Raw genomic sequence first — 24329 nt, 5'->3', positions numbered from 1 at the left:
TGTGCTTAAGCTCTATAAATCTCCAAAATGATAAAGTATGTGCACAAATAACACTAATGTAAAAACAGAATGTGATAAATTTTGGAGAAGGGCTGAAGAGCTATTAGACTATAAGTTTCTACAGATACTGGATCATGTGTCGTTTACTTTTATATTTTCAGCTCCGAGTACTAGTGCACTGAATGACAAATGGTAAAGGCTTAATTAGTGTTCATTCATCCATTCATACAAATACTTAGTAAGTGTTTACTATACGCTAGACATACAAGGACCTAGTTCCTGCTTTTGATGAGCTTACACTCACTCCTTTAAAACGCATTTTGAGCGCCCTGATCAAAGGTGGAAGTTAAGGACATGCAGATAAGGACAAGTAGGAAGGCAAGCTGATCTGCTGACTATGAGGTAGGAGGTGGAGGGACATGATGAGTCTAATAAATACTCAGTGCTTTGAGATGTAAGAGAAACTGACTGTGGGCACCTTAGGAGGATGGTTGTGTGGCAATTATGGGTAGCCAGGTTTGAGAACACACAGGTTTGTCATTTTCTCCAAAACTTCTTTAAAAGTGTTCAGGTGTTTTGAAAAAAAATGGAATATGAAGTAAAGGATATGGGAGGAAAATGGTTAACAGTCCAGGCCACCAAAAAAAAAAAAAAAGCTGAAATAATGGAGCAAATGTAAAGGATGGAAACTTAAGTAAAGACAAGAAGTGAGTGCTGTGTTGGGGAAAACAAGAGGATGCGGTTAAAAAAAGTGGGTAGGGGGAAGAAGGAAGTAAAAGGAAAAGGGGAAACTTGATATTTCAGTAGTAGAGCTGCATTAGTTTATAAAACTCTTCTGGGTGAAGCTGTGTACACAAGCAGCTAAATGAAATGGAGGTAAGGATGTGAATGGAACAGAAGACTTTAGGACAGAGGTGCTCAAAGAAATACGAGGCTAATGGTTCAATGAGCCAGCACAATGCTACTGACATCATGGTTTGGTGGGAAATGCTGGGATGGAAAGAAGATAGAAAACCGCTGCTCAAGTTCTTGAATACTGGTGAAATACCAGGATATTTAGGCAAAAGAGATGAGTAGAATGAGAGACTTAAAGCTTTCATGGAAAAATATTTGATATGAACCTTGTAGCAGGTACAGAACTTCACTGTCAAGAGATTGAGAGGCAAAAGAGAAGACATTTCAGCCTGAAGGATGGTCTAAGTAAGATCACAGGAGGCAGCAATGACTGACTATTTCTGATTCATCATCCTGAATCTCTCAGATCTCTCAGATGAAATGATCTGAAAACAACTCCACTGTATCAGTCAATAGCCTTTATCGCATATTCAAGTGAGTACTTTCCAAGAGGATCACTAACTCGTATCTATCTTCCTGTACTCATAATTGTCCCAACTACTTAACTCTCATATTTCCACTAAACTAAACTTAACATTTAATGATTCAACTCATCCATGTCTGGTGTTCAGATAAGGACATTAGCTGGTATAACAGACCTGCAACTGGTTGAAGGTCTGATCTCACAAGGCCAGGTAAACTGTTTCTTTTCCAATATAAGGAGATGCAGAGAGGCTGAGGATCTCAGTTTAACAGTAGCTTTTCAGAGGTGCCTTGATCTATGCTGCTTATCTTTTCCTACTTGTCTCTGATGTAACTTAAGATACTTTTTTGATCCTTGTTCTTAGAACCATATTACCACAGGGTAGAAAGGAACTTTTGAGGGTTGTGTGGTCCTATGTCCTGTCCAAAGGCTTCCCTAAAATTTTTGTGTTCAGTTTCTGCCTAAACACTCCTCCATTGTTTGAAAAATCATTGATTCAGGGGTAGACTGCTATTTGTCTTTGCTATAGTAAGTTGTCAAATTACTGCCACAATGCTGAGTAGACATGATCTGTCACCAAATCTCCGAGTTATATTTATTACCTGCAGTCTATCCTTTTGACATGTCTGAAAGCAGCTACCATGGAGCATGTAATGTAAGATAAGCTATATTTGTTGAAAATGGATCTAAATTTTCAATGCATTTTAACTGCTTGGTAAAGAGAGTAGGTATGTTCTGGTCATAATTCCAGCACAAACTTTCATGTCAAGATCTGATTTCTATTGATGCTTTATCTCTAATACCACTATGAAAAGTGCAGTCAGTGGGAGGGAAATGACATTGGAGAAAGACTGTGACTTGCATGCACATGGCAGCATATTTATGCCCTATGTACTCAGAGAGAAAGGGAAGGAAGTAAGAAAGGAAGGAAGGAGGGAGGAAAGGAAACATGGGTTATAATCTCAGCTCTTGGATAAATTAATAATACCTCTCTGAATGTTAATTTCTACTTTTATAAGATGAGCACAATGGCTCCTAATCACACAACAGTCTTTGGATACCAAATAGGTCAAGAATGTGAAAGCATCTTGTAAATCAGAAAATCTTATTCCTATGTAAGACATCTACTACCTGGTTTCACGTGCAATTTACACTACCCATCATTTTACCTTTTGATAGTCCTATTTCCTAAATACTTTACATTTACTTGTAGAAACACTCCATTTCAGGAAAAAATATGACTTTGTTTTGGAGGCTGTTTCATCATACAGCTTCTCATTACTTGCGTGAAGTGCCAAGAACCTTGGAGGGCAGAAAAAAATCATTCTCTCCAGCTTCTCTGTAGCTCTCCTTTTGACAGCCCTCAAGCACAGGCTGATTGGCTGTAGAGCCACAGGGATTTGATGAAACAAAGCGTTCCACAGCAATACAGAATCCAGCTGCTTCTATCTCAAGGGAAGTACAAGATATAACCTTGGTTGATTGCTAGTAAGTATGCTAGTTGCCTAGCGAAACTCAAAAGTCCAAGGAAAAAGGCATAATGCCTTTCCTGAATTTAATTTTGAAGCTTTTGTTTTCATAATGTGATGTGCTGCAATTTGAATATCTTTCCAGAAGGCTTAGACTAGCATGGAATTTTCTACCATAGCTGCTAACATGTACCACACACTCTTATCAAGTCTTACATTTGCAATGATAGCAAAATGCTATATTACACAATATATTAGTGCTTATAAAGCACTGATTGCATGTGACATTTTAAATTTGATAGATGAGCTCATGAAAAGTGTGATTTAAATAACCGTATTTTAAAAGAGCTCAATGTGAAACTAAATTTGGTTTCCTAATACTACACAAATTTGATTGTCATCAAAAATCCTTCTTTACTCTAGGGTAATTCTTATTTTTGAAAGTAGGAAAATATATTAAAGAAATAAGATTCATCAATAACAACATTTCTAAAAATTTATGTCCACAGATTCACATGTAAATAAGACTGCAGGTAAGTACATACTTTAATTTAGCTGAAAAAATAAATGAAGTATCTTATAAAAGTTCGTGCATCAATTTTTAGACTATCAAATAATCTGAAATACATTTCCAGAAACAAGAAATCCTTTTAGCCATTCCTCTCACATTGGTTAATATGCTCAGATCTTTTACACAGCAAATATTCTGGAGAGAATTTGTCTTTTTATTGCTTTTTCCTCCTTTAATTATCTTTAAAAATCATGAAAAATCTCTGCTAGATTTCATTTAATACAAAGTTAAATCAGCAATTAGTAAACTAATCACTGCCAACTACCACTGATAATAGATGATGAGTTGAAACATTTCAATTACCTCTTGGACATCATGAAATATGTCTGTTTTCTTCAATAGGGAAAAATTAATAAATATGAAAATTCATCTATTATTCTAACATGTCAACAAATCAAATCACTTTCAGTTTTTAGAGTACCTGACCATTTACTGCCCATGATACACAGACTTCCCCTGACGGTGTAAGTAAAATTTTGTGTTGTGCTTTTCTGAACATTATCTCTTAAGTCTTCATAACTCTCATGAAAATAATTTTATAAGCTACCATAACTTAATGGCTGATTTCCCCACTCTTGGACATGTCACCTTCCTCTTCCCTGCCCCAATTCCCATTTTTTGGTACTATCCATTTCAGCAACCAACATTTTCAATTATGCATTTTCCCCTGTGTTTTTGGTGTTTCCCCCTGCAGATAAATTCTCTGAAGTACAGAGAGATGAACATTACTACGGCTCTTACCACTTCCAAAGTGCTTTCTAAATTTCAGTGCCATCAACATCAATATGTATGATCGTAAAATTTGTACTGTGACCTTCACCAGCACTTAAGTATTATTATTTTTTACTGGAGGAAGGAGTGCTAATTTCTATGGAGATGAAATTTCCATGATTTTATACTAATGAAATCTTATTAGTATTATTTTAATCTTTGCTGTTATTACTATTGCTGTTAATTGCTTTAAAATATTTGCTAATCATATTTCCTATCATGTGGATTATCTTCGGGGGTGTTTTTTAAATGCTGTTTAGACAATAGTGCTTCACTGCATTAGCTGCAAATATTTTTTCCCAATATAGACGGTTTTACTTTCACTTTGGGCTTTTTTGGGGAGTAGGTATATTTAATATTTTTATATTATTAAATATGTTAAGCATTTTGCAATGTGACTTTTTTCTGTTACTTCAAAGCTCAGACAACAATCCTACCAAATGTCTAACAAACAGCAACTTCCCCCAAAATTTGATTAAAAATATTTAGCTATTTAATCCATCTGGAATGTATTTTGGCATACGTTGTGAGATGTGTACCTGAATTTCTTCTTTTTCAAACTCTAATATCTCAACCATTTATTAAATATTCCTCTTTCCCATTGTTTTATAATGCTCTTTATATATACATGTATATATAAAATTCTTATCTATAGCACATTGAGATTTTCTCTATTTCCCTAGATCTAGCACAGTACCAAAAAAGTTACATTATATAATTTTCTACTATAGTTTGCTATCTGAAATGGCTTTTCAACATTTATAGCTTCTTTTAGAAAATACCCCTTTATTCTCATTAGCTTATGTTTCCAAATAAATTTTTATCATTCCATCACCTTCTGAGAAAATCCAGCTGAGGGTTTTATTGAGATTATACTTTTATATTTATAAATTAATTTAGGAAGCTTCAATGGATTTACCTTTATATCCACAAACATAACCTGTCTCTTCATTAATTCAAGTTTCTAACTCACAATAAATAACATTTAAAAGCCCAATATTATATAATTAAGGGGCAGAATGAGATAATGGAAAAGGTGAAGACTGTAGAGTGGGACACATAAATATATACACATATATTTATGATACACATATATATATGTAAGTCTTGGCTTAAATCCTGTGTGATCTTGGGCTAGGTGCTTAGCCTCTCTGAGCCTCAGTTATTTCCTCTGTAAATTGAAGGTAGTGGTACTTCCAAGGTTGCTGTAAAGTGTAGGGATTATGTATATAAAACTACTGCAACATAGCATGTACCCAATAAATGTTAACTATGAGAATAATTTTTAATATAACATGTGCTTAGTACTTGACATTTTACAAAGTTCTTTCATGTGTATTCTCTCACTTGCTCTTCAATATTTACAAAACCCCATTAGATGATCATGTTGTTGCTATTATCACTGTTAATATTAAAACTAAATAGGTAAACATGTATCTTCTTTCGAATCAAAACACAAGCCCATTTCATATCATCATGACATAGTATTTGTAGATCACCTACATCACACAAAAACCTTGTTCCTGAATATTTTACAATTTTTTCCTGTTATAACTGTAATTGTCCTTTTATTACATTTTCTCTTACTTTCATTTGCTTAAAGGAATGCCGTTGATTTTAGTATGTTTGTTTCATGTTCAGCAGTTTTATTGAGTTCCTTATTAACTCTTAAAAATATGGTTAATTCTTTTGGTTTTCTGGGTTGTCACATTTCTGTTCTATGTTATGGATCATATATTAATAAAATCAGCTACTAAATTGAAAAACAGAAAAACTAAGACTACTTACCTATCATGATATCATGATATATTAAAATCTTCCTGTTGAAAACATAAATTCAAGATTATTTAGCTATTACTAGTCAGTTTCCTCTAGTCTGTAGATTGTATTACCTTATGACATTTTCTCATCAGTCCTTCAAACTTCACAGTACCTTGCCTGACAGGAAGGGATGATGTTACAGTGTGGCAGAAAAAGGAAAAAGAGAAAGCATACATCTTTTTTTTTCTTTGTGGGCTTTAAATATTATTCTTAGAAATAAGAGAAGAAAGAGAAGAGTAGAAAAGAGGTAAAAATTGCACTCACTCGCACACTTGTGAGAGTTTTGCTGCTTTTCCACCTTTAAATGCATGGTTGGCCATGCTCATTCTCATTGTTACCTCGACCTCCCACTCCCAAATACATTCTTTCCCCTTATTTTCTCCTAGAGTATCATTTCTGCCATAGTAGGATGCTTCCTTCGAAAAGTAATAACAATATTATTTTTTCATTGAATCCATTGGTTAACACTATTAAATGCTTTAAAATATTTGCTAATCATATTTCCTATCATGTGGATTATCTTTGGGGACATTTTTATATGCTATTTAGACAATAATGCTTTACCATATTAACTACAAATATTTTTTTCCAATATAGATTATTTTACTTTCACTTTGGGCCACTGCCAAAAGCAGTCTAAATAAAGGAATTCACGGATGCCTCAAAAATATTTCATTTTCACCTAATCATGTTTTTTTTTTCCAGCTCAATTATAAAAAGCAAAACAAAACCAGTAATAGAAGTTAAAAAATGACCTAGGTGATACAATTGCTTTCCCTGTAGAACCAGACAATCAGCTTCAGGTATGGTTTCCTTACTCACGGGGAAAATGATTAGAAGTGGACGGATTGACACTGTCCCCGCTGTCAGCACTTTCACTGCTGGAAACTTCATCATCAGATTCCCGCACAGAGGAGCAGGGTGAGGAGCCGTCAACTTCTTCAAACTTCCTCTTTAAAATTCCACTCATCGCTGCAGCACTGTCACATGTACCTGTAACAGGAATGGGAGCAACAGAGCATTGAAACATTTGACCGCTGGATGTGCAGCCAAGGTCGCCGGAGTCATTTTTTGTGGCTTTTTTTACACGAGCTGAGCTTTCCCTTGAAAGGATCACTAGTTTTTTTTTTTTTTTTAAGTTTCAAATTAACAAAAATGAAATTAAATGAGATATGAGCATTTGACAATTTGCTTACCAAAATGTATCATTTTTAAAAAATTATTCATTTTAATGTAATACCTCTATTCCTTTTTGTTGGCAGATTGAGAAAATCCACCTGAGTCCATAAAATTCTTTAACAAAAACAAATGCCAATGTTCCCCAAAGGCCTAAATGATTAGTGGAAGGAACACAGATAAGTATGCAAAAATTTCATACTCAAATTTTAAAATGCAAGAAACCTAATTAGTTGAGCACAATGAAGCATATGAAATCAGGTCTAAATTTGAGATAGTTTCCATTTAAATATTACAATATCCCCATGATTCCTGGTTGCTGAAGCGGTTGCTGTTTCAGAAACCTCCTAAGGCTATTTAACTGGAATGTAGCACTAATTGGGTGGGAAGACTAGTGTGAGGAGTGGGCATGGTTTCTCCTAAATCCAGTCTCTAAGATAAATGGGCTTTCCCCTCTGCTTGAGCTGCCCTTCTCCACCTTCCCCATTTACCCTGACATGTGCACAGTCAGCTGATGGGCATAAAATTTCCTTGCAGTGTAAGGGTATTTTTAGGAATAGCTTACATATAAACTAGCCTGGATATATGCACATGGTCTTACATTGTTAAATTAACTTAGCTGAAAGTATTACTAAGTTGATTCCATGCATTCTATCTTCCACCTCATTTACATCAGCTGATTTTAACTCCCATTTGAGTTCTTAGTTACATTATCTAGGTACTATCCTCAGAAATCTCTGAAATCACCCCTTCTCTGTGCAGATCACAGGGCTGGCAGTCTGACCAGATCCCCTCAGTGGGGCCAGCTTTCCAAATCTAATTCAGTAGTTTTCAGTCAGCTACTTGGGTTAGCAGCATCAGTATCACCTGGGAGGGAAATGGTTAGAAATGCAAAGTCTCAGGCCCCATTCCAGATCTACTGAGTCAGAAACTCCCAGGGGGTAGGACCTAGCACTCTGGGCTTTACAAAGCCCTCCAGGTGCTTCTGATGCATACTCAAATTGGAGGACCACTTGTCTAATTTCTATTCTGTTCTCCAGCAGCTCCCTCCTTGGACTTTTCCTTCCTTGGGTGTGTCCATACACCAGCCCTGAAGAGTTATATAACCCAACACTCAATTCCCAGTCAAAATCTTCTTTGTCCATCTCTGGTGTGATTTTTTGTAAAATTAAGTATCATAATAGATGTCTCTTAAGTATCATTAATTTCAATTTGGAGTAAGGGATACAAAAGGGAGTAGAATGTGTTACTTGCCCTCAAGGAGCTAACATCCACTATGCTGGGCTCCATGGAAATGATAATAGCCCCAGATTCTTGTTCTGCTTTGTTTTACTAATTCATGTCTTTTTCATGACTTTTATTAACAATGGAGATAACTGATAGCAATAAGATACTATGCTGTCCACTCTTTTGAGAATCAAATCTCTACTCTGACACTGATTTTACCACTATTCAGATTAGCACATTATTTTTCTCCATCTTAAAGAGTGTGAAATGCATAAAATGTTCATGCATATCTGAGTAGGATGGAGAGAAAAAAAAGATATTTTAAGTAAAGTTCCTGAAATAAAAGTAGGACAGGATATAAATTTTAAAATGGTTCACTTCAAACAAGATGCAAAATAATTCATGAGAGAGAGACTCCAAGACACAAAGTAATACAAGATGGAAACCCCTGTTTAAAAAGTATGTTTTTATAACAAGATATTGCAATGGGAACAGTTCAAAACCATGTCCTTGAGCTCCACTTTCTTATCTGATCTTCTCCAGCTTCCTTAGGAAAGGCAGATTCCTCAAGAATCAAGGACACTCAATTGGACTAAAGGTAATTATGTTCCAACATGGTGAAAGGTGGTACTTGGTTCTCTTCTCTTCCTCTCTCACTGCCTCAGGAATGAGGGGGGGAAACTTTTGGAGGGATGATAAGGGAATTCAGTAGTCTCTTTTTCCTTTTGTTACTACATTCGTACTGGCAAGACTGGAAGCCATGGAGCTGAAGGTTGGCTGTAATTTCCATCTACATCTTTAGGGCTGAAAGAGCCTGAGCTAGACCCAGGTCAAAAGAAGGAAAGAACTGACTGTTCAAGGTGGTATTAGTTTGTATGCTGAAAATTAAAAATTCAAATAATTACAGGGGGCATAACCTTAACATATAGCCATGAAACTAGTTAAATGCTAACTTGCTTGTGCAGCAACCAAGCATAACACTTGTCTAGTTTCACTGCCTTTAAAAAATATTATGTAAACATAACAAGATATCATAACAGATTACGAGGGCCAAATGACCCATTGCTTGCCAGTATATAAACTGTGATCGGGACCCAATAGTAAAGTTGTAAAGGGAGCATGTGGTTTTCTCCTACATCATCTATACTAGCTCACGAGGGAAGAAAAGAATGCAAGAATTTAGGGAGAAGACCCTGTTATATAAGGGGTTGTATATGCTTGGTTTGCTTGTACCCAGTATTGCTTCTTTTTGAATCTGAGGGCAACAATATTTGACTAGCTAGTTACAGATGCAAGTGAGTAGAATTAACATTTGTCCTATGGCTGCTAGAGTTCCTTAAATAGCCACTTAATATATTTTTGTTCCTAAAGATGAGGCATAATTAAACTTGGTAGATCCTAAGCCAATGAAAAAGTGGTCAACATTTCAAACTGGCTTCATATAGCATCAAATCTCAAAGAACAGAAGATAAATCTGGACAGGCATTAATTTACTCTAAATATGAGAAGCAGAAAATCTAAGTCTCATTAACAGAGCCATCTTAACCCAGCTACCATTTTCCCACTCATGAAACACATGCTAGGCAAGAGCATCACCATTTCTCACTTGGACTAGGACAACCACCTCCTAATTATTATCTCTCAACCACTACTGCTTGCTTTCTATGTGTTTTCCAGGTTGGAAGGAGAATGATAAATTTAAAATGCAAATGTGATCATGTCAGTCTATAGCTTAAAACTCTTAAGTGACTTTGGATGGCCTTAGGATTCAGTTCAAAATTCTCCAAATGGCTTATAAAGTCCCTAACAATCTATTCTGGCTAACTTCTTCATCTTCATTTTGAGCCACTGGCCTTGTTAACCAATATTTCAGCTCTAACAATCCTTCAGTTTCTCCAACCCATTTCCTCTCTGGCGTCTAAGCCTTTTGATATACATACTGTTCCTTCTACTTTTAAATTTCTTTTCCCATAGGACTTACCACATTCTAAATCTTTATTATTTATTTATGTATTTTTAGGTTTACTATTTATTTTTTCATCCCCTGCTGAAAGATACAAGGGCAGGGATCTTTGTTTTCTTTACTGATGTTCCAAGGGTCTAGAACAATGCTTTATATCTAAGTGCTCAATAAGTATTTGTTTGAAGAATGAATGAAACCCTTACATTTCCATACTTTAATTGCTTTGTCAGTGTCTGTTTTCTCTGACAGACTAAACGCTCCAAAAAGCAGAAATCATGTTCATCTCATTCATCACTCTATTTCTCCTAACAAAATATCTGGCATATTTGATTGAATGAGAATCAAAATGAGATGAAATTGACCTCAAAACGTCATACAATTTTTTTGGTTTGCAAGAAACCCAGAAGCCAATTCTAGCTAACTTAAGCACAAAGACATCTGTTGGAAAAATCCTGAACTAGTTCATGCAATCTAAGACAGAGCTGAAATGCAAAATTGAAGAACTGCAGGAATAAGGATAGCTTCTAGGATTATGGCTGTGGAAATTTCTTGCTCTTTTTTTTTTTATTTTTATATTTTTAGAGCACCACTGTTACTAGTTTTAAGTCTAGCAACTTCTACGTCTCTCAGTTCAAGTTTAATGTTCCAAGGGGTTTGTAACCTTTCAGTCCATCTTGGGTCAGGTGTCACCCCTAGACCATTCGACTACATGGCCACTAGGCAAGGAGCCACCTAATTAGGTATCATTCCAGAGAATGTCACTCAGAGGCTTCAGTAAGTTCACCTGCATTCCAAAGCCAATATTCTCTCCCTGTCTACACTGATTAATCTAATTTTCTCATTTATTAACATAGTCTGTGAACTCACCCTTTGGCCAGCTTCTCAGCTTGGGATTCCTCTGTCTCTATACCCAAGTGCCCTTTATATTGCCCAATTCAATTAAGAACTACTTTATTTTAAAACTCTAATAAATATCTTGTGATCCTGGATATGTTATTTTTAATTAACATACACTATTTATTTCATATTTGTGTCAGATGTAACCATTGCTCAGAAGCCTCTGAGCACATTTAATAAAAAAGTAGTAGAAAAGTATAAATGTTTCCATCTTTGTCCTCAAAAAAGATACTGATAAAACTACATTAGATTTTCTGTGGTTATACTTAAAATTATTTTATTTAATATATTGCTAGAAAAAGTATCGGGAGCCAGAGGATATAGGGTGAAGACAAGTGGGAAAGCTTGGCTAAGAATGCCAAATCAGGAGGTTGATAAAAACATACATTTTAATGCCTTTGGAAGAACAACTGAAGCTAAACTTTGGTTATTTGTTGGAATCTTGTTCATATCACCCTCTTATGACAACTTAAAAATTTCACAGCTTTCCTAGGTAACTCATTTATACCTACTATCCCATTTATATTCATCTAACATTTAATCCCTATTTCTTCTTACACTCTGGTCCCTATTTCCTAAAGTTTTGCTATGTATTGTAAGGAAATGACCACAGAAAAATATTCCTTAAGAATATCATCAATCTCCTTCTAAGGAGCAAGTTGTCTGATTTGCAGAAGAATCATTTTAGGGTTGTCAGATTTAGCCAATCAAAACAGAGGGCACCCAGTTACATTCAAAGTTTAGCTTAAAAAATAACATTTGGGATATAATTTTACTTATTATTTGTTACTTATCTGAAATGTAAATTTAACTGGGCATTCTGCATTTCTTCTGATACACCTAACTGGTGCTCTTGGCCCTTGGTGAGAAAGCAAAATGAGGATGAAATCAACAAAAACATCTATACACACACAAAAATGCCACCTACCAACCAGAACTACCATACATGAATATTCCTGTGCTTTATCATTCAGATGAAACCCAGTAAATAAAATATGTAAGGTCATTAGGGTGACTCATGAGTTTATCCAACAATTGGGAAAAAGGTGAAGGGATGGGAGATGGTTAATCAGTTAAGGACTGGCGTGGTCTATCACTGATGCAGGAAGAAATGAATTTAAAAGGAAGTAATTCTGGCATGGCAAGAATTTCCTTATATGGTAATGCGGAGGTCTTTTTGGTGAGATACTGTCTCTTCTCTGGCCTGATGAAAGAGCAGGTGGTGAGCTGCGAGTTCCTGGTTCATTTGACCTGGCAGGCTTATTCCATGGAGGCTGCCTGCACCAAGGGATTTCCATGGTCCTCTCTCTAGAACAAAGGTGAGTATCTAGAGCCCCTCTATTCACTTTTACCTGGGAGTCTGGGTATATTCTTTGGATTGCTTGCTTGCTAGTTTTGTAGTTAATCAAAATGAAAGTAACCTTCAACTGCAAAGGTCATTAACAAAGACTCTTCTGCCTTGGTGATGTGGCATACATCAAAGGTGCATGTTAACTTGCATTACGACCTGACATGAAGGACAGTTCTTCATTACTTGTCAAGGAACAAAATCATTTATTTTGTGTCCTCATCAAATTCTTCCAGCAAGTACAAAAAGCTAAGAAACTATGATAAACTTCTCTCCCAACGAAATGGTAAGCTCAGGCTGCTTGCTGCAGTCAGCAACGGGCTCCGAGCCCAGGAAACACCAGTGTCAAGATTAAGTTGCACAGAAAAAGAAGCTTATTCTTCTTTACTATCATGCAGAATGGAAAGCAATTCTGATGTTTCTTCTGGTTGCTTCACCAAATTCAAATGATGAGATGAGAAGCATTGCAAATAGGTTGATGAAAACACTGGCGTGTGGCTCATCTGTGATAGCAGGTGGGAAAAGCTTAGCTGGCAAAAGCAAGATTATTCACAATGTCACACTACATCAACCAGATTGTCTACAGGGCCAGATAGAGGATGAAGAGGACAGTTGCTCAATTGATGGTGTGTAGGTTTTATTCCAATATTTAAGAAAAGAGGGCTTAGCTAAAACATCATACTGTGTTGTTCTTTTGGTAGTATATCTTTAGTTATCCAGAAGCATTTCTATCAGGATACAATTTTAAATGAGTTAGTATCAAATCCTCTTCATTCTCAATTTTTTCACAGCATGAATTTGAGCAATCTGGGATGTTCTGCCCTAACACTCACACCGCTCCTGCGTGTACACTATTATGTTAACCAAACACTGACCACAGGCTAAAGTCTCTGCTAAATGAGACAGCTATTGTCTGAAGGAGCTGGCATCAGATTTTAATGCACTGAACACTTACCATGCCCACATTCTCAGAATGCTTATGCATTTCTCCAAAAAAAAAAAAAAAAAAAAAAAAAAAGGAAGGGGGATATCTTCTTCCACAACACGAGGAGGACCATTTCTGCCTTAATCCATTTGGCAAGAAATTAACATATCGGCTGCCAAGAAGATAGGGATTTGGCAATGAATTCACAAAGTAAAATTCTGCAAGGTGTTTCCATGGGGTACCACCAGTGTGAAAAATGCTGCTGGTGGCTTGCCAATTCAAGAAGCACAAGTTGGCCAAATGTACTTCTCTTGTCCAGGTGTCTGCTTAAGCCAAAAACGCTGGGAGCACTCCTGTCAAATGAATATTTTTGTTGGAGAAATGATTGTAGGGTTCTCCTATTATGTATGAATTCCCTGTGCCAGAATTGCCTGTGACCTTTGAGTTAAAGGTCTGAGCTGCTTTATTTGCCTTGGATTTCACATTACAGCTTGATGATTTGCAGTTTGAGAATTTGATGAAAAAGATGAAAACTTTCCCCTGAAAAAAATTGTGCGTAAGTACAAATGCATGCCGTTTATCCATGGACTCCCTGGTAAAGAACTTCTGCTCTGGTGACACACCATTTCCTCAGCTTTGGTGGATATCCAGAACTTGAAGAAATGATTCACTGTGAACACATCAGTTCAAAGTATCAAAGAAGTTTGTACATCTGTTGCCTCCTGTTCCCTTATACCAGGGTCATGAACTTCCTAGGGCAGGGTGCTTCCTGGCTCCCCTAGGTTCTTCTCCCACGTGTGCCACAGGGCCTAGTGCATCTCCCGTGGACATTCCTTATTGATTTTAAGGGTTCCTTTCTTCAGTATTCTCTTGGCTGCGACACACTACTCTACAACAACTACTCAAAACCGGCTTTGTCTTTAACTTTATGGGTTGGTAGAATACTTGACTAGAACAGTTCTAAGTTGAGATACACATTCCCAAAACAGTGTCTGTCCTTCCTAAAATGTAGTTAAGATTGCCTTGCTCCTTTTATAATAATACCACTTGGTGAGCACCTACTATGGGCCAGATACTTTGTACTTATTCTCTGTAATCTTTTCCCAAATCTTGCAAAGTAGTTTTAATAAAGGAAACTGAGGTTTCAGAAATCTAGATCATTTGCCCAAGAGGCTGGAGCCAAACTTTCTCTGAGAACTATCCCCTGACCAGCAGCCCATTGGGTCCAGTGACCTCTCTGCATTCACAGCACCCAGAAGATGCATTTAGCAGTACTTACTACAGTACATCAGAGTTACTGGTTTTCCTGACAGTTCTCACACTTGACTGTAAGGTTCTTCCTGGACTGAATGAATATGGACTCCAGTGCCTGCTCAGTAAATGAATGGTCATCACTTTGGAGCCTATTCCTGGATCAGCTACTAACAAGTGGTCTAATTCTGAGTAAGAGGATTAACTCCCTGGGTCTCAGTTTCCACCTCTATCAAAATAAGGCACAGGGCATAACTAGTAAGAAAAGACTCTAATGCAATGCAGTCCCCACTACCAGGGAGTAAATGATAAAAATCCTGGCATCCATCAAAGGCAGGTGTCTCTGACTGTCCATACCTTCTTTCCTCACTGTGTGCAAACTGCCTGCAGTGGCTAAATTGATTTATGCCTTGCTGATAAAGGGATGGAAGGCTACTCTACTTACTAATGGTGAAGGGGTTCTTTATGACAATGTCTGGCTGGAGAGACCCCAAGGAGCTTTCTATAATACCTGCCATTGGGATTAGCATCCATATAAGATAGTCAGAACCTGGTTTTTAATGCCTCTTAACCCTAAACATTGTTCATTACCTGTTATTTGGCAACATGATATAATAGAACACATATGGGCTGAATTCAAAAGCCCTTCTCTAAAGTTAACTTTCAGGACGCTTTCTTTTCAGTTAGCAAGAGCAGGGAAAACCAACCAAGAACATGACGAGGCTTTTTAAACTGTTGAAAATTGATCAAGTGCCTGTTGTAAGCCTATTTTCCTACCCCAACAACAAAAGTACCAATGAAAAATTTATTTTATATGCTTGCTGTTAAGACTGAAGAGCAGTACTTAGCCTAATTTCTTGGACGACTGGCAACACTTACCACATTAAGGGAAAAAAAAAGATCACGTAGACGTGGAAGAATTTAGAATTATTACTGCAGCACTGAAAGAGAACATTTTTTTTTTCTCCTTAGCACTTAAGAAGTTTCAGTCTTTTAGAAAGTTTCTGATTAAATAATAAAGTAGACTAGCCAGTGCAGATCAAAGGATATTTAAGAGATATGACATCTTTTTCCTTCAGAAGTATCATCAGAATAGTCTGAAGGGAAAGGATCTTTTAAAAATACTTCCCTCAGAAAGTACCCTAAAGTGGACATCAGAATAAAATATGGCCAAGTTTCAGGACCAAACTCATACAAGCACTGGGATTCTGACAAAGACAGTGTGCAAAAAATAAAGAAGATTTAAAAAATTAGAATAAGTATAAAAAAGTACTTTGGACGTTCTTTAAAATGAATCACTACCTTAGACAAGATATAGATTTTTACTATCTAAGGCAGAGAACAATAGTTACTCAAACTGCAGCTGACACTGCATTAAGCAGCAATTAGTAAAAATAATTTAGAGAGTAAGATTAAATACCTGGGTTTTCAAGTCTCAGTGAAGGTTATACTGGCATAAATTAAAACTGATTCACAATAGAAATACATCACACCTAAACTCATACAATCGTTTAAAATATGGAAACCCACTACTTAGAAGAGCTTCATCATTCAAACAAGTTTCACAAAAGCAGAGAGTCATAATATTCCTCCCCATCAACAATTGTTACCAATGTATATTCATCACAAAGCACTTCTAGGCATGCTACTATTAAAGTAATGTTTAAGTAAAAAAAAAGAAAGGAGATATATTTTCTAAATTTCTTCTGAAATTTAAATCTAAAGACAATCATTTGATGCAATATAGCTAAACATTATTCTGATCAGATGAAGCTTCAAATAGAAAAGTGTGTGAATAGAGATTGTTTCATGATTCAAATTAGCACTTTTAAGTCATTGGATAGAATTGGGCTCTCATGCTCCAATGACAGCACTGGCTCAGCAGACATTTCTTGGGCACCTAACATGTGCCAGGCTTCCTCTGTTATTGACAAGTCCGTAGTCTGTAAATGAGACCAGAACTCTGGACTGGAGCAAAGATGAATAACTAATGCCATCACTGTACAAAGTCAACATGGAAATGAAAAGATATCTACTATCTTATGGGCAAAAGCCCAAAGCTGAAAAATTTTGAAGCAACAAAGGGTGTAAAATAAGACAGCCCAGAAAAATGCATATTACCACATCATATGTGAGGATTGTGCTTCTAGTTAGAAAGGTTTAAGGTATCTATGAAGACACATAGAGTTTGAACCTTAATGACTATGGTGACTGCCTTCTCTACTTGTACCATTTGAATGTAAGATATCAGCTGCTCTGTACTTCCTAGGGATGACCTCCAATAAACTCCTACTGGGTTTCTATTTTTGGAAAACATATCTCTTCCTCATCCATTGAAATTTAAGATTGTGATTATCTATAACTCTAAGCTTAAGCTGAACTTGTCTTACCAGTACCAGGGAATCAACTCTTGTGGGTTGAAAAACAGTAATATTAGTTACCACTTTTAATGCTCTTATTTTATGCCAGTCATGCAACATGCCATTTCATTTTCATAGAAACCCTTTATATAGGAACAGTTATCCCACTGTATAGATAAAGATGAGGCTTAGAGTTTTCAAGTACAATGACCAAGGCCACATGGATTATAAGTGGCAGACTATGCCTTAAAGTGACACCAGGGTTGGAACTTGAGTGTAAGCTCCAAACCACTGTCCTATTCAGCCTTTCCATACTCCATGATATAGCTTGAACTCACACACTCAATAAACTACGTAATAAAAGCATTTACCTATCAAGAAAATGATACACAATATTTTCCTGGTTTTTCAGTTGCTCATGAATTTCCCTAAATTTACAAGGTTTTATTGTATTAAACAAAGTTACTCTGGTTTGTTAAAGTAGTTTTCTGACCTTTTAAAATGCTAATGGGCAAGAGAAAACAATATGGACTATTTGGACTATTTTTTCAGTACTTTGGACTATTCTAATTCTTACGAAATGAGAACCGACATTCCTTCACTCTCAAAGAGCTTCAGAAGGTATGAGAACTGTATTATTAGCCGGTGTGGTATTAGTCACTTTGTGTATCTTAACATGTGCATTATACTAATGAATTTTCAAAGAAGTGAGGATTGATGGCTCCCTTGTCTTACTTACTTGTATGTGATTGGGGAGAACGTAAGGTGTGCACACATGCATACACGTGCGCACACGTGCACGCACACACACACACACGACTAAATGCATTTCTAAATGAATATGTGGATTCATAAACTTGCATGGAGACAAGGGATTGCCCGAGTAACAACTCTTCCTAGCTAGCGTGGTAGTGGAAGGTGATATATCTCAAAGCCTCAGGATTTAGAAATGAAATAGACTGGAACTCCTGAAATTGGCAAGAATAGCTATATGACACCAAAAGATTAGTCAAATGTCATCAAAACAATTGCTCTGTGTATTTTCCTTGGTATACCTGCTATAGACTCCTCATTTCCATATTAGACAAAGTATTTTCAAATTTCTATCTATGGTTTAATATGACAGATTCTCATTATAGCAACAACAACCAACTTCTCATTTACCTGGAGTTCAAACATGATTTTCAATATCCTGAACATAAAAAAACAAAGACAAATTTTGTTGATTTTCTATGTTTCTATGCTCAGTATACTACATATATGCATTGTCACAAGTTCAGTACATAGGAGAAGCATAGAGGGATATTTATCTCTCTCCCTTTGCCCACCAAAGTCTATATGATTTAGAATTTAATGTAAAACAAAGTGCAAAAATTTGATTTTTGAACTGCTCTCAGGTAAGAAGCAATTATTAACTGTATTAAAATAATAAATATTAACATGAGAAAAGAAAGTAAATTTTAAAATAGGCTATCAAGTATATAAAAAAGCATATAAAATTATATGAAAAAACATAAATAGTAACACCATTTAGTGTTGGGGCACAGTTGGGGAACAGTCTTATCTTTTGCAGTAAGTCAATGTAATGGTGGAAATAATGATTTTTATGCCAAGAAGAAAAGCCTAAACTGATTTCCACTTTGCTCAACAAGGCAGAATGATATGTACTATATTTTGCTTCTGTGAAAGCAATTAACATTAAAAAAAAAAAAAAAACTGGCCGTTTCAGTTATAAACTTTACTTACTTAGAAAATTGGTTAATTTAGTACAGATTATTTTCCAACTGTTCTGGACAAAGTATTACTATAACATTGCCATGTGTCTAACAATATGGAATAGAAATAAGACCTTAAATTCACGATTTTACAATTTTACAATTTTACAATTTTAACATCCTTATACTTTTCAATAAAATTAATACAATTCTATTTAAATTACAGAATAGGTGATAAAAATTTAATCATTTGTTCTGATTGTTTCTTAAGAAATGCCAGGTTAAAATAAAGAAAGAAACATGATTGTTTTGAATACTCAATTATTTTCAATATTTTCCTTCTATATGTTTAGGTAATTTTCTTTTTCTTTCTATTTCAGACACTAGAAGTTCAGGAGAAAGACATGCATAGTGATAACACCACTTAAAACCCACACATATGATTTTGAGATGACAACAGTTATTTGTAGATTTTAGATTATGTTCCATATTGCTAGACTGAGTACAACATGTTTGCCCTAAAATCTTTTCCAAGCTTACAATATGGTCTCTAGTTTCAAGTGATGACAAAGACAGACTCGTAATCAAAAAGCAGGAAATTAATTTTTGAAAAATCCTTAAAGATTCCTTTGAAGTCTAACACCATCTCTTCAAGTACACCAACCGCATGTCCTTCAATGATTTGTTTTTACGTTACTCTATTTACACTTTAACTATCTAAACTTGATTTGAATTGCATTTACACAAACGCATTTTTCTATATACACTGACATATCCAGACCATGAACTTACTAGGTACATGCTACTGAGATTTGTATGGAAGCAGTACGGCTCAAGTGAATGCAAAAAAAACTTCAAAGTTTTGAGTTAATTTGCATAGAGACATAAATTATCCAGGATATTCAAAGCCGTAAATTTGCTGCAGGACATATATAGCTCTCTTGTGGCTCACGGAAGCACAACAATTCTCTTTATTTCACATTTGTCTATTACCACGTTTTCTCCAAGAATCTTCACAGGATCTCCTTCTTTGCCTGCATTGTTTTTACTTCTGTATTCAGAATGTGCTAACTGGTAATGGTTGTATTTATAAAGTTAATAGTACTGGACAGCTAAATAAATTTTAAACCCAATTCTTTCCTCTTTCATGTGCCCTGCCTAGAACACACAGAGGTTGGTAGGTATAAACTATAGTCACAACCTGAGTTAAAAATAAAATAAAGAATATTTGTTTTTCAAAATTGTTGGATTAAATAAGGTTGACCAGATTTTATTTGGCTGTTTAAAATACATGTATGTATGTATTCATACATAATTTATTTATGTTATATATAATATACACATATAGAACATATATGTATACATATATATTTCATAATAAATTATATACATATAATTTATGTCTACAAAAGTCTACAAATACGTTGTTTGGACCAGAGGGCAGTATTTTCCATTCAATATAAAAAGGAAATTATTTATTTAAAATATACCTTTAGTTTTAGTCATTATTGAAAGTTTCCAAAAAGACTTTAGAAGAAAATAGCAGTTCTTTCGTTGTTTAAAAAACTCACACAAAACATGAATTTCTTTTCCTAAATTAATCTCGGGTTCCTGGATAAATGTCACAATGTCCCCACAGAGTGATAAAGGATGAGAATCTGACCCTGAATGACTACCATGAAGTGATTTCATAAATATTTAAAATAATTGTCCTTCATCATTTTAAATGGCCCTCCTCCTGTTTTGGTCTGCCTTTCATGCTCCCCACCCCCCATCTCCCCCCCATTTTAAAATAAAAGATACTATTGCCAAACGACCAAGTCTTACTCATTATAATAAAACCAACACCCCCTTTTCAGTGCAGAAGAAAGTAATTAAGTTTATCTAAACATGTACTAGCTCTTTGTATGTAAGCTTCATATAATTCATTTTAAAAGACCTTATGCAAATATGAAAGCATAAAGCAGTTATTTCATGACAAAACACTATTTTGCCTCTTCATCTTTCCAACTTATTTTCAGATACATACAACCTATAATGTAGATAGATGCACACTTGATGCAAATTGAAATGACATTTTTTTCCCATCAGCATTGTAACTGCTGAATTGATATACTTAAAATTTTTAATATGGATGAACAGTCTGATCACGCTTTTCTAATTAAGTTTATTTTAAAATATGCTTTGGAAATAAAAAAAGCAACATGAACAATAAAAGTGAGTATACATTTGTTTGGTTCAGGTCAGACTTTACTATGATGTAATTGCACATTTTACATAAGTGTGATATTTAGTGCATGGAAAAAGACTTTTGTCCTGCTTGTGACATTTATGAGGATCACTTTACAGTCCAGACTTGACTACAAGGAAAAGTCATAGGAAGTTGAACATGTTGAGCTCAAAATAGCATTGTCTAAAAAGTCCCAAAGAAAAATTAGTAACAATTAATGGAAACTAAAGTATTTAAAGGATATAACCTCCAAATAAGAATTTATTTCTTTGATAAGGTGTTTACCAATAAAATATAGAATGAAGATTCTCAAAACTGAAACCCTCTCTTCAAATGAAATGAAAATATAACTTATTAAAACTGTCCTTATGATATTGTGTGGGATATGAACAAAAGAACTCCATTATTTAATTCCAGATACCTCACTAAAATCTTAGGCTAGGAACCCAGTTCTTATTTAAAATACATTTCTTAAAATGTGAAAATCCTCTAAAAAGTTGAAAGTCTTGATATTTATCTTGATGTTTCAACCCAGATATCTCTTCAATTAAAAATCTTTCCAAAAAATGGAATTTTTTTCTCTCCCAATCCAATTTTTTCTCTCATGACATTATTCCATTGGAACAAAACACCCATGTTTAAAATTGAGAAAACATTCAGAAGGCTTAATAAACTAGTTAAGGGACGCTGAAAACAGAGAGCACCCTGCCAAATTCCACAATGAATTAAAATAGCCAATCCTCATCAATGTCTTTTACAGAAATAAAATCAGGCGCATCATGAAATCTGCCATCGTACCTGCGTGCACTTTAAACGACTACGGCACACACGCTGTAAAATCTTCACTCTGAGAAATAAACCACACTTCATGTAACTGCTGCAAAACACTGCTGCATAGGAGCCCAGTGCATTTTTTTCAGCGAACTGATCCAGCTTTCCACCAGACCCGTGACCTCTGAACTCCCTTCTGCCCCCTCCTCTCGCTTCTGCAGTCAAAGCCTCAGAGCTGGTCTCATTTGCATAAGACTCAGGCAGCCCTCCAGCAGCTGAAACGGAATGCTGGGTAAGGGATTGTGGAACTGCAGCTCTGCCAGAATACCTGAATCACCGGAGAGCTGGAATACGCAATCGGGAGTGGGCGCGGACTGCCGCTGGGCTGTCGGCATCAGCGCTCCCCCTCAACCCCCGCCCCCCGTGTCTATTAATGGATCCGTTTTTTTAACTCTTTGTTTTAGAGTCCTGCTTTCCCCCCTCCCCACCAAAAGAATCTGTCAGCAGCGACTACGGTAACCAAGGAAACCCAAATAGTCAAATCCTTCATTTAAATACATGTGGAAGGCCAATTTAAAATTTTCATTAACTTCTCTTGTTTTTGAAACATAGCTATTTTTTTCCTCTTGGAATACATAGTGCACGCATAATCAGGGACATAGGGTATTTCTTTTTGTTGTGGTTTAAACAGCATCTCACAAGCATACATTTATTTGAGTCACTACACAAATGCATGAAGTTACTGGTAATTCTGTAAAATGTTAAATGTGCCCTAGTGCCTTAGAGAAGATCATTCTAAATGGTGTCCAAAAAATTAATTGTAAAGAATTTAGGTCCCAGGATGCCTTTAAAATAATATGGCAGTAAAAATGTAGAGCAAAGTTAAACTATGTGTTTAAATCTAAAGATTCATGCAGCAGAAATGCTCGTCTGTCTTTGGCAGAGATGTTCAGTGTTGTGCTATTATTTGCTAGAGTTATTTCTTCCCTTGTCTTCCTACACACAGCAGTTTCTCTATTTAAAACATAAATTCTCTTGCTCATAAGTGGTTATTTTCTAGATACAGAAGGTCATGTGTGTACGTATTTTTATAAATACCCATGAAGGCACATATTCTTTTCTAAATGGTGAGTCAATGGAAATATGCATCATCACATAATTAATCCACCCTTCTTTTTTAAATTAAGCTGATTTATTTTCTCCATTAGTGAATGAATAATATTTATGAAATAAAAGGTTTAATGCAATAATATTTTCTATCAAAAGAAAAATAACATGAAAAATAAAAGGCACATAGCCTATTCATACAGAGATATAACATATTATAGTTAAATATAAAATGCATTGTTCTAAAAGATAGCATTATGAGCAATTTAAAATTTTTCTTGTTTTCAAAATTTTTATTGAAATAATTAAATGTGCCAAAGCTTCCTCTTGCAGTACACTGAAAGACATCGGTAAATTTTGAATGATATATCATCCAATTTATAAGATACATAAACTATTGCAATACAGGATTTTTTAGTACTGGAAAAGTAAATGTTAAGTTTTTTATGTGAGCTATTTATTGGTAGTGTTCTGCTTTATATTATTTCTGCATTATAGAATATTAAAAATTATTGAATGATTTTTTAACCCATAAATTTTTAAATAGGATAAATAACTTCAGTTTACTATAATCATGTAAATGTTTCTCTATCACATCTGACAACATCAACAATGTAATCTAATTGGGTCAATTCAAGTGCATCCTTCATATTACACGCTGTAAATATCTTGCAAAGTTTTTATTTAAGGCAAAACACACATCAGCCCATCTTAATTTAAATCCAATCAAACACAAGGAAGTGTTGGAGTAATTTATAAAATCACTGACCTGTTCAAATAGCTGGAGTCTTAGTCCTTGCACTCTTTATTCATTAGAATCCAAAAGAAATTGATTATCATTTTATAATGTGTGTCAGCATTACCGAAGGCACGGTTCTTCCTGGTTCAGCGGAATCTTCTGAAATTTGCCAGCCCTGTGTTTTATTGCTGGTACCGTATGCTTTATTGTTCAGCGACAAGAGCTTCACTCTGCACAAAGACTCATTACCTACTGCTTGCTGCACGGCATCAGCCTCACTGAGGCTGCCTATATGTGATCACATGGGAGTTTTGTCTGAGAAAGCCAGGCATGCCACTGACTTCACTGTGTCTATGGATATTTTTATCAGCTGAGGTCTGCTAGGAGGAAGGAATAACAGATTAGGAAGCTGCTCCAAGTCATTAATGCAGAACAACTTATGGAAATCCCTTCACAAGATTTTTTTTTATTATTATAAAAAGCTTCGAGCAGGCATTCAAAAGAAGTTCACTAGGTTTTATTTTAATAAGAGGCTGAATAATAATTTAAAGGAGGGGAACTAGCAAAGAGCTGTTTCCTACCTTCTGCTTTCTGAAAGTACTTTTGCACAAATGTTATTAAAGAGCCTTGCTCAACTGAATGATTTGACAGTAGGTTTTAACCTTTAGAT

General features: G+C 35.4%; 1 protein-coding gene across 4 annotated transcripts in view; it reads right to left on the bottom strand.

Annotated features, from left to right (window-relative positions):
* CSRNP3 (cysteine and serine rich nuclear protein 3) overlaps positions 1-24329 on the bottom strand; it is a 179958-nt gene that overhangs the window by 67817 nt on the left and 87812 nt on the right. The window contains exons 1-2 of one of the 4 annotated variants that reach the window (XM_006185829.2): positions 23690-23928; positions 6773-6943 (exon numbers count right to left, since the gene is read on the bottom strand). In XM_006185829.2, the coding sequence (XP_006185891.2) occupies positions 6773-6920 (148 nt within the window). In that variant the 5' untranslated portion in view covers positions 6921-6943; positions 23690-23928. Of the gene's footprint in view, positions 1-6772; positions 7961-21840; positions 22385-23689; positions 23929-24329 lie in introns of those variants that run through there. The other 3 variants (XM_032479611.1, XM_014560204.2, XM_032479609.1) reach the window with 3 other exon arrangements.

This window comes from Camelus ferus, chromosome 5, assembly GCF_009834535.1.
Source record: "Camelus ferus isolate YT-003-E chromosome 5, BCGSAC_Cfer_1.0, whole genome shotgun sequence".
Lineage (NCBI taxonomy): Eukaryota > Metazoa > Chordata > Mammalia > Artiodactyla > Camelidae > Camelus > Camelus ferus.
The sequence above is the reverse complement of the archived record's forward strand: the minus strand, read 5'-3'. Positions and strand labels throughout refer to the sequence as shown.